At 35.1% G+C, this 11,117-nt stretch overlaps 1 protein-coding gene across 2 annotated transcripts; it reads right to left on the reverse strand.

Annotated features, from left to right (window-relative positions):
- Positions 1-7,087: 7,087 nt before the first annotated feature.
- Positions 7,088-8,991, reverse strand: LOC117913910 (histidine-containing phosphotransfer protein 1-like). Of its 2 annotated transcripts, XM_034829027.1 has the most exons (7): positions 8,853-8,991; positions 8,545-8,644; positions 8,297-8,418; positions 8,054-8,131; positions 7,666-7,737; positions 7,506-7,578; positions 7,088-7,390 (listed from the first exon to the last, which is right to left on the reverse strand). In XM_034829027.1, the coding sequence occupies exons 2-7, from the start codon at positions 8,602-8,604 to the stop codon at positions 7,337-7,339; spliced, it is 459 nt and encodes a 152-aa protein (XP_034684918.1). In that variant the 5' UTR covers positions 8,605-8,644; positions 8,853-8,991; the 3' UTR covers positions 7,088-7,336. The 2 variants fall into 2 exon arrangements, with proteins under 2 accessions (XP_034684918.1, XP_034684919.1); XM_034829028.1 differs by lacking the exon at positions 8,853-8,991 and having other exon boundaries at positions 8,545-8,833.
- Between the last annotated feature and the right edge of the window lie 2,126 nt (positions 8,992-11,117).

Consider the following 11,117-nt stretch of genomic DNA (forward strand, 5'->3'; position numbering starts at 1 on the left):
TTATTCAACCATCAAGAGTGTCGGTCTATTTAGCCTAAAAATTGTATAAAACATGATGATGGTACCATGTCTAGTTTACATATGATCGTGTCAACATAGACTATATATATATGAACTTTTTTTAACCATAAATATGTGTGAGTTTTTTTTTTTTGGGGGGGGTCTTGATCCTCCATGCTAATACAACTCTAGGCAGAACAGGTTTTTGGACGCTTGTGGAAACGTTACCTACACAATGGCCTGAAATGGGAAGGAAAAATATTCTGATAAAGACGTGACATATCGCCCGCAATAAGAAGTGAAAATGTTATGATAAAGACGTTCCTCCATGGTGTCATCTCATTGCTCAGGCATATGCCTAAACTTTGGAAATCTTAAGACCATAATGCCTTAGAAATCTGCCGAGACAATATCTTATAGTGCAATAATAGCATGTAGACTATTGCCGCTTAGTTGATTGAATCATGCTATGAGATGATCTTCTTTAATATATTTTCACCATTCACATTTGAGAAGTCCTAGTCAACTATATATTTTACTTAACACTAATTTCAGTTAAGCATCCACTTACAAGCACATCATTCTCATTTATGTGCCACGCTCTTCCACTCCTTTGGGGACACGGTACCTTACTACTTTAAGAAATTTAATTATTAAATGTAGGGATGTGTGGAAGGAATGACAGATGTGGTTAAAAGATACAAGTCAAACTAGAATTCAAATGGGAAAAAGGCAATGCTTTATGCTAAGAAAATGTAACCATGAAAAGTGAGTCACTCTCATCATGATGTATTTAATGTGAAATGATCCTTCTCAGATATGCTTACCACGATTGGTATAAAGTTAAACTATTACATAATGGATGTTTGAACTATACACTAATTTTGTAATAAATATTCATTTATGTTGCCAGTAACAAATAGTAATTCAAGCGACACGATTCCATCTAGTGAAAAGCTATGAAGCAATAGTAATCCTCCCTTAGAGTTAGGTAAATACTATCATCCATTTGTTAAAACTTTGAATGGAAAGGGGTCGTCCTACCCTAACATTTTGTATTTGCAAAAAAGCAACTAGAGAGAATCTCAAAAAGCAACCTAAAAGGTTAGCAAAAGTGAAACAAATTGGTGTCATCCATGGAAAGCATAAAAGGGCCACCTAGTTGGCGAACGACTTTTCGCAACCTTTTAGAATTTAAGAGTAGTTAGAGGATATAGATGGAAGATTCGCTTGTGAAAGTGAAGAATTGCTCTAAAAAATACAATAGTTATCCAAAAAAAATGGTTTTAAGAGAATGCACAACTAAGAGGAGAATTAAATGATGTTGGTTGACACTCTAGCCTTCAATCTTCTCAAAGAAACAAAATTTAGAAAAATGATTAGTGGCAAAGAAAGGGATGAGAGTTGGACTCTGTCAACTTAAACTGATCTCAACTTACTCACTACCCCATGATTGTTGCACGCCAACATGACCTAGATTAACTAAACAACATTCATTGTTGCAAGCCAACATGACCTAAATTAACTAAACAACATTCATTGTTGCAAGCCTTGGAGCTTATGATAGCATAAGCTATTTGGGGAATCACTTCCACTACCTTCACTTAGAATATCCTATTAGGGGAAGTCCCTAAAGGGTTTGTTACTCTCTAGTTGAACATGTCTAATGGAATTGGCAACCCCTTTAAACTTTTGCTATAATTGAGATAGATGATGATATTAGCATAAGATAATGATCCATTGTTGTGAAAAGTATACTTTTCTAGCCTACAAGGGCTAACACTAATATGATTTCACCAACTCTTGCCTAAGACAATTTTGAGCTTCAAAGGCTTAGATGTATTCACTACTCAATACATAGAATCTATTTGACAACTAAAAGTATAAGCATTATTCCAAGGATGGAAAGTTAGGGGAGAATTAATATGCGTACATCTAAAGGTTTAGAATTAAACTTTCCTAGGTTCAAAAATGTAAGACCTAAGTTGTAGTCATGATTCAAAGAATGATTATTTGGCCTCTTTAGATTACTCTCCAAATCACCACCAAACACTATCAAGTGCTAATTTTCAAAGGCCATAAAATATGTCATACTCGTGGAAGAAGGAAATCAAGAAAACTAGCTCAATAGTGACTCATCTCATTAAAGAATCATCGAACTAAGCTCCTTACTCGATTGGGAACAAGAGAAAAGAAAATCATGCTAAGAAGCCAAAAAAGAAAATGGTACTTTTGAACCCTATTGAGAAGGTTGTTCTTCTCCATCCTACACACCATTAAATGTTTCTCATTGACATATCCTAAAGGAAATTAGAACCCTTAGTATTTTTGCCCACCAGTACCATTGCCAGCAAGGGCAGTGGAGTGTCATTCCAATAAATATTGTGATTATCATGAGAATCAAAGGCATGAGAATGACAAGTATCAAAATTTAAAGTGATATGTTGAAGAGTTGATCAAATATAGAAAGCTAGATGAGCTTGCTAACAAAAAGGAACTCAACGAGGACAAAAATAATATAAAGAAGAAAGTTTACCTTTGTTACCAAAGAAGATACCTCCAAATATTATCACCACTAACTATAATGGTAGAAAATCGTTAGAGACGGGAAATTAGAGAATTTAAGGCAAAAAAAAAATGTAAGCTATAAGAAAGTGGATGACCTATTAATTAGTTGTGCAAATAGCTTACAACATGACATCATGCAACAACTTATCTTTTCTAATGACAATTTGCAAATGATCAAGACTCCTTACTGTAAACATCTACTCATCACTCTAAAAAATGGAAAACTTCAAAGTATAGAGTGTATTAATCAAACAAGGAAACATGATTGACTTCTTGAATTTGTCTATTTATGAATAGATAAGCCTATTTATGAAATGCTCCACCCCTTGATGTGTTGTTTGGTGGAACTAGATGATTCTCTCATTAATCCAATTGAGGGAATTACCTTGCGCATAACTGTAGGATTAATCACTTGTCTCATATTATTCTCAATAATTACAAATCATCCCATTATAACATCATTATGGGATGACCATGGATCTATGACATGTAAGTGGCATTATCCTCATACCACCAAAACATACATTCCTAATTAAAAAAGGAACGTATCTTCTATAAGAGGATCAAACAACATCAAGGTCATGTTGCATCATAGCCATTGGGGATGCTAATAAAAGAGTGGTTAAGGCAAGTAAGCTTGAACCTCTTTTGACCTTTAAATAACAATCAACAAACGACTTCGGTAAACGAGGTAATAAGAACACCAACCTTGGAAGTCGTTCATTACATAAACTTTGAAGCCCATCTTTTTTCAAGAATCCTAGAAAGTCATGATAGGAAGTCAATTGGCCCCATAAGAGAATGAGCAATCATCGAAGGAAAACTATGAAATCTTTTCTTGGAAGGTCGAGGATACGTCTGAAATCTCCCTAACCTAAGTTTTCCATTGACTTAGTGTTAACCCTCCTACTATGTGCTTGTAAAACAAAGAATACAGCGATACATCCCTGACTAATGACAAACCATCATTGATGAAGTAGCACAACTCTTAGTGATGGGATTTATTTTATATATATATATATATATATATATATATATATATATATATATATATATATATATATATATATTATCTAAATTGACTGACTAACCAAATAGTAGTGCCCAAAAAGAATGGAACTTGGAGAATGTGAATTAACTACACTAACCTAAATAATGCTTACCTAAAAGACAAGTACTCACTCCCTAAAATAGACCACTAGGTTGATGCAATGACAATAAAATGAGCTTTTACATTTATAGATGCTTAGGTGGAGATAGCTAGATTCTTATGAGCAATCTGATTAAGAAAAATAGCCTTCATCACCAAAGAAGGATTTTTGTTGTTATAAGGTAATGTCTTTTAGAACAAAAAATGTTGGAGCCACGTACCAACAAATGATAAATTATGTGTTGATCGACGAGATAGTAAAATTCATGGAAGTATATGTTAATGATATGCTAGTCAAATTTAAGCAACAACTTGACCATTGTGAGCATTTAGCACAAGTTTTAACTATATTATGAAAAAAAAAACCAAATAAAGTTAAACCCTAACAAGTGTGCCTTTTGAATATGTCACAAAAATTTTTAGGATTTTTTGTCACATAAAGAGGGATTAAAGCCAACCCGGACTAGATTCAAGCTATTTTGGAGATGATGCCACCAATCATAACCAAAGATGTCCAAATATTTATGGAACACTTAGTGGTCCTTGAGAGATTCATTGTTAGGGTAATAGATAGAAGTTAGTTTATTCTCACACTACTTAAGAAGGGATCTAGACATGGACATAATGACGTATTTCAGGTGACATTTGAAGAACTTGAGCAATACTTGATCATTTCTCCTGTCTTATTAGTACCAAAGTCATATGACATTCTATTTCTATGTTTGGTTGTATCCCCCTAGGTTCTTAGAATTGTACCTATTAAAGGAAGCCAAAAAGGAAGTTAAAAGTCTATCTATTACACAAAAAAAAAAAAAAAAAGCCTCAATGGAACCTGGAATCCAATATACATCTATTGAGAAGACAGCTTTCTCATTATGAATGTTGATAGAAGGTTAAAATTATACTTTTAAACTCATACAATTGAAATAATGGTTAAATGGTCATTCCAAATTATCCTATCTAGACTCAACCTCTTAGGATGTATGATAAAATGGTCAATAAAATTGTTCGACATTTGGTATGTGACACCAGTGTCTTCAAAGACTCAAGTCCTAAGTTATGGTAGATTTTGTGGAAGACTTTTCAAATGAGCGGGAGCCAAATATTACGAAAGATTTGAGCTCGAAAAAATAAAATACGAAAATTATACATATATATAAGGTCATCAACTATCACATCCATTGGGGTAAAAGTTTGTCTTGAATCCCTCAATGGAATAAAACTAAAACAAGCTACCTAGAATGAAGTTAATTATGAAACGTTGCTTATTAGATTACAACACGCTCAAAGTGTAAGAGCTAAGGTGGTAGAAATCTATGCGATCCTTAATTTGTGGTGGGACAAGTTACAACATCCTAGAAACACAGAACCCATTATGGAAAAAAATACTTGACATAAAGGTAGTGATCCCAAGAAGTAACCTAAACTCAAATCCTAAGTTTATTAATAAAAAATCAAACACCCTCTCCACAAGAGATTCTAGTGAGACCCTTATGAATGGGGAAATTACTGTGGAATTTATTGAAGTTCCCTACTTCAACGAATGTTCCACTATTGATACATCAATTTTGTAACAGACGATTGTCACATTAAAACTATAACAAAAGTAATAGATGCCCCAAAATAAACATCCCGTAGGCTACACCATAATTGTCATCATATATATTAAAGGTTGCAAGAGAAGATCTCTACATGAATGATGTACTTGTCGACCATTCACATCTCCATTGACAAACAACAATCCAGGTGACACAATTCCATTTAATGAACAACTATAAAGTCAAAGTAATACTCTCCTAAAGGTGAGTGAACATTATCATCCATTTATATATTCAAACTTTCGATTTTCTATGGTTGACCAGATCATCGGGAAAGGACAACTTAACTGGGCCCCTTACCCTTACATTCTATGTTAATAGAAAAGCAAGTAGGGGGAATTCAACAGGATGACCTAAAAAGTCATTAGAAGACGAAATAGATTAGCGCTGTTTGTGGGAAGTATGAAAAGGCCACCTAGTCAACCATGGTGTGAACTCGAACCAACAGCAAGCAATGGGAAGACCCTCCACATTCCACAACCCTCAAGAATTCAAGAACAATTAGATGAAATAGAAGGAAAATGTCATCATGAAAGGGAAGAAATGCTTCGAAGACTGCAGGAACTCTCCAAAAGAATGGGACTCTAGCCCAAGAGACTGCACAATTAAGAGGAGAATTGGGCTCATTAGCCAACACTCTAGCCTTCAGCCTTCTTAAAGAAACTGGGTTCAGGAAAATGATCAACCACTCTACGCTAAAGTTGAGTTTTCCAGATCCATACCCAACTTCAAATTATAGTGATGGACTCATTTTCCTTCATAGTCTTTTTTTTTTTTAAATAATAAATAAATAAATAAATATTTTGGGTTGTGTTAGAGTGACTTTGTTCTATGTTTTGTTGTCAAGAGGATTTTCTTTTGTTTTTGTTTTCCTTGGCCTCTCATCAACCGAGCATGGAGTTAATACTTTAATAAACAAAGACCAAAGAAAAGAAAGGGTCGGTGATGTTGATTCTTGAGAAGGGGGATATCATGTGCAAAAGGAAAGCTTAAAAGTGGGAACTGTACTACCACTAATCCCCACGTTTCCGTCCAAATCTTCAGAGCAGACAAAGAGACAGCCCCAACAGATTAGAATTGACCTCACATCCTCAGATCTCAGACCCTTGCAAATGGATCCCCCCCTTACGTCCTCATCTTCTCCCAATCCACTTTCAACCCACAATCATGTGGGAAAGTCTTCCCTTAATGCTCCCTTTCCATGGACTTAAGGGCTCTGCAACCCATAATTGAATCAGCTAGTACAACTGTTCTTATTGGCAAATAATCATTACTTGTACAAATAATCAACCATCCAAAAAAGATTAGGTGATATGTTTTGTTGTTTTCTACAAAATTCTTCAATCAAAGATCAAGACAAGGAAAAAAACATAAAGATTGCAACAATTATATAAAGTACAAACCATGCAATGGCAACCAGTACCATATCTTAAGGCCTCAAGGCCTCAGATTATTAGCATTCCAGTCATTTCTGTTTATTTGTAAAAATAATTTATCTTAACAAGTGTAATCAGATCCTCATTTGAATGGAGTTCCAATATAGAGTTCTTGTTTCAAGATATGAAAAACCAAACCACGTGATTCCACTAAAATCAACAATAAAGATTACATATTGTCATTTCAGGGTAAGTTTCTTGATCAATTGAGTCTGAAGTTAATGGTTTATTCAGTTATAGGGATTATCCTGGATGGGTTTTAGACTTACAGAGTGTGGATCATGGGGTCTTCAGACTGGAAGCCATCTGTAATCCATAGATGATGATAGTGCTAATGGAAGAAAATCTCGAGGTAAATAAGAAAAGCAAAAACAGCAAAGAAGCTGTTTTGAGCTTTGAACTTGAGAATGAGAGGTAACACCAAATGCAAAAGCCTATCTCTCATTCATAAGATTCATACAAACACAAACTTAAAAAAGAAACACCTTAGAGAGCAAGTGAAATTGAAACTCATACATGCTAGCTTTCTACAAACCCCCCACCAATTTTCTCGCCTTCCCTGATCCTAAAAACCTCAAATTCATTCATTCCATCATTATTGGTATCGACCCACCAGCTGTCAAAATCTGTTGCTCCAGCTGCAATCATCAAAGAAACAAAACAAACAGATCAACAATCAGACTTCGAGAAGGATGTTTGAAAGCCTGATTCTAAGTTAGTTTTGTCCTTTAACAAAAGGCTTCTTGCACTCACCCTGAAGAGAGTTTCAAGCTTGCTCTTCGCAAGGGAATACTCTTGTTTCACTTGCTGCAGGCAGCTCAGGCACCTGCACAAAGTATAAAGCCTGGTGATTCAGAGATGTTTGATTGAAAAAAGAGTTGTAAAAATGTGTACACATGAGGTTGAAACTCACGCATCAGTGTTCTGTTCCTCACAGTAGTTGCGAAAGGCAATGCAGGCATTTTTGACTCTCTGTGCTCCTATGCTGGCAACAATAGAAAGAAAAACCAGTTTCAGCAATGAGCACCCACCAAAATTTTCTTTTTCTTTCTATTCAAACTTCTTTTAAGTCCCAATTTGAATCTATGTTTTAGATCTGAAATAGCTTAAATTTTGGTGGGGCTTTTGTCCTTGTTCTTTTTCTTTGATTGGATGTCTCTCCATAAAAATTCATACTGGGGGTCTTGAAACAGGCCACAAAGCGAAAAAGGCAGATCTTTTCTTGAGGTTAAGGCTGTATGTTTTATTTTCTCTTGTACTTTTTGGGTGGGGAGAAAACTTTTATATATACATGCATATACCTGGAGCTGCTGCCCTTCAACTGATGAACATGGGAATCAACCCTCTTGAAATCTACATTTTGCTGATCTAGGGCTCTGAACAAAGTGATTAAAGAAAGAGAAAAACCCAAGATCATAGAATGAAGATTTAGGTATTCGTCAAAATATGAAAAATCAAATCAAACTCAGAAGAGAAAGAATCAAAAGAAAGAGACAGAAAAACAGAAGGCTGAGAGCAAAACCATGGATCCTTACAGGGCTCTGGACAGATCATTGAGAAGCTTCTCAGAATCCTCAAAGAAGAGGGACACCACTTCAACCACAAAATCAGGGTTGCTCTCATCTTGCAGCTGCTGAAGCTGTGTGAACTGACCATCCAAGAACCCCTATTTTCCAGAACCCAAAAGGCCACCACCAGATAAATCAAAAAACCAAACCCATAATCAAAAGGAAAACAACAAAACAAACCCATATGAGATTCGCTCAAGTATCTACTTCATTCTGTGCCTTACCTCACGAAACAAGGATGCTGCATACTCCACAAACCTTCTCTGCATCTGAACCACCTCCATGCTTTTGCCTTTGCCTGTGCCTGTGCCTCCTCTCTACACTCTACACACACAACTCTGCCTTGTTATGACCCAATAAAGCTTTGAAATTTTGAGAGTGCAGATCTTGTGGAATTATTACACAATCAAATGATATAAATGCTCAGAAACTTGAAAGGGATATGATGAATTTAATGTGCAGTAGCAAAATCCAAAGTTTTCTTGCTTTTGGGTACAGTCTACTATGAATACAGAGTAGACCCTTTTCTCACCTCTTTGTATTTGTGCTCTCCTTTCCTACAGAATCACAGAATCACAGCCCCACCATTTGCTCTCCCTTTCCACCATTTATGAGCTGCTACCTCCCTCAAAAGCACCCCTTCACTTTCTCCCACTTTACATATAATCCTTTTTAATATTTTTGTTAGAAAAAATTATTTTCTTTTTCTATTTAGACATACCAAACCAACTGAAGTTTCCATTTAACTGCTGACAAGTTAGGAATATTTGCAAATAATATAGTATTTAATACAACAGAGCACTTTGAGAATTAATATTATTTTTCTTTTCTTTCTCCATCCATTGGTGGCCATGAATCAATTGATTGTTGATTTGGGTTTTGGTTGAAACAGGCACATGGGTTGACGTACAAATGACTTCAGACTATGCAATCCTTAAACAGATCAATAAAAATATTTTTAAAATATGGAAGAGTGAAGAAAAAGTACCCAGTGTTGATAACTTTTGGCCACCATGAAGTGGCCTTTATCTCAATCCTATTTTTCTTTTTACCAGAGTGGGAAAGAGAATTTTCAATTTACTTCTTTGCCTTACAAGCTACATGTCTCAGTCTGACCCCTTTGACCAACAAATTTTTTTACCTTAGCAATCAATAATTGAAAAAACAGTGACTTTACTTCTACCATGTTTGGCTTCCTATTCTTCATTCTTACCCAATGGATTAATCTTAGCTTCTTAACACAAATACCCTCCTAATTCTAAAAAAAAAAAAATTAAAGGTTTTTTAAAGTCAAAATCCCTTTTTCAAACTCAATAAAAACTTTTATATCGGTTTCACTAACTTTTCTTTTCAAAAAGCTTATGACTTAAAAAGGAATTTAATATGAAAGTTTTGAGAATATACTTTTGATAAAAACTTTATTTTAATTTAATTAGGTAAAATGGTTTTTTAAAATTTTAAAATTTATTAAATACCTAACTTTGTGAAAAAAAAAGCAGTTGAATATTATGAGGGCTTCTAGTGTGAAAAAAAGAATCTTATCATGGCATGCCCAAAAACTTAAATAATGATTTGATTAGTTGGCTTTTGAACAAATGAGAAGGGACAGATGGAGGAAAGAAGATATGCCCCTTGTAGGCCCTTTTTGTTTTGGGTGAAGTTAAGGGACAGAGAATCCTATATAATACGTATATGTCTTTGTTATAATGAAGTGCAAATGTTTTACTATTATGATTCTCTGCATTTGTTTAATGGGTTTTGGAGATTGTATTGTTCATGATGTTGGGGTGGGAATGGTATTCTATGACATGGGTGGACATTATTGCATATGGCTTCCATTTTTGGTTCCTCGAGATAGATGTTCCGGGATTTACAATTGTTGTGGTGTTCCATCAGAGATGAGATTCGCGCTCCACCATCGATGAATAGTGGCCTCAGTTCTTTGAATTTGGAAACAATTATCTTCAGAGAATGTTCTCTTGGGAATCCATGGCGTTTTTATGGCTTGTTTTGGCTCCAACTAACCACATCGCCAGCTATCTGATGTGCCGATGAGCTAGGCTTCTAGACCATGGGGCCGGGGCCCTGGCCCTGGATTTGATTTGAGTCCTCCATAGGAAAACGATGAACTCGTCTATGAAGATGACATATAATGAATATATTCTTCCGTAACCTACAATAATACCTTTTGGTAGTTAAGGAAAAAATATTATCAATTAAATGGTATTATATATATACTTTCGGGTCTTAGGATTTAGTATAAAAGTTTTATTCATTTGAAAAATGTTGCGATACCATAGTGGTACCTAACGAAGTCCAAATCTAGACCATTCTTTTCGAAATCTACTGAAAAAAGGCAATTTAGTGCTATAAATAGACCATATTCATTTATATCTTTGTACTTATATAATTTTATCATTTTCATTTACACCTTCATATAATAATGGTCGGGGAGTTTGATCGATGGGTGCTAAATTGGTAGCCGAGCATTTTCCCTATTTTTTGGATGATATTTGGTGAGAATATCTACTAAATTGCCACCCTTGAGGATCTGAACAAAACCCCTTTGGTCTTGAAAGAGGCCTTGTATCATATTTCCATATCACAAAAAGAAACAAGAAAAAGGAAGGACCACATGTTGGGCTTCCTTCTCTATCATTTGATATGGTGGGAACCTCAATGTGGTCCTTCACAAGGCTGATTTCATGCCATAACCTCGGTTACCAACGTTGGTTCACAGAATTAGAGCATGAAGACTCGAATTCCATTGGTGACCAGATGTGAAAATAAAAAGGCA

This window comes from Vitis riparia, chromosome 5 (assembly GCF_004353265.1).
Source record: "Vitis riparia cultivar Riparia Gloire de Montpellier isolate 1030 chromosome 5, EGFV_Vit.rip_1.0, whole genome shotgun sequence".
Lineage (NCBI taxonomy): Eukaryota > Viridiplantae > Streptophyta > Magnoliopsida > Vitales > Vitaceae > Vitis > Vitis riparia.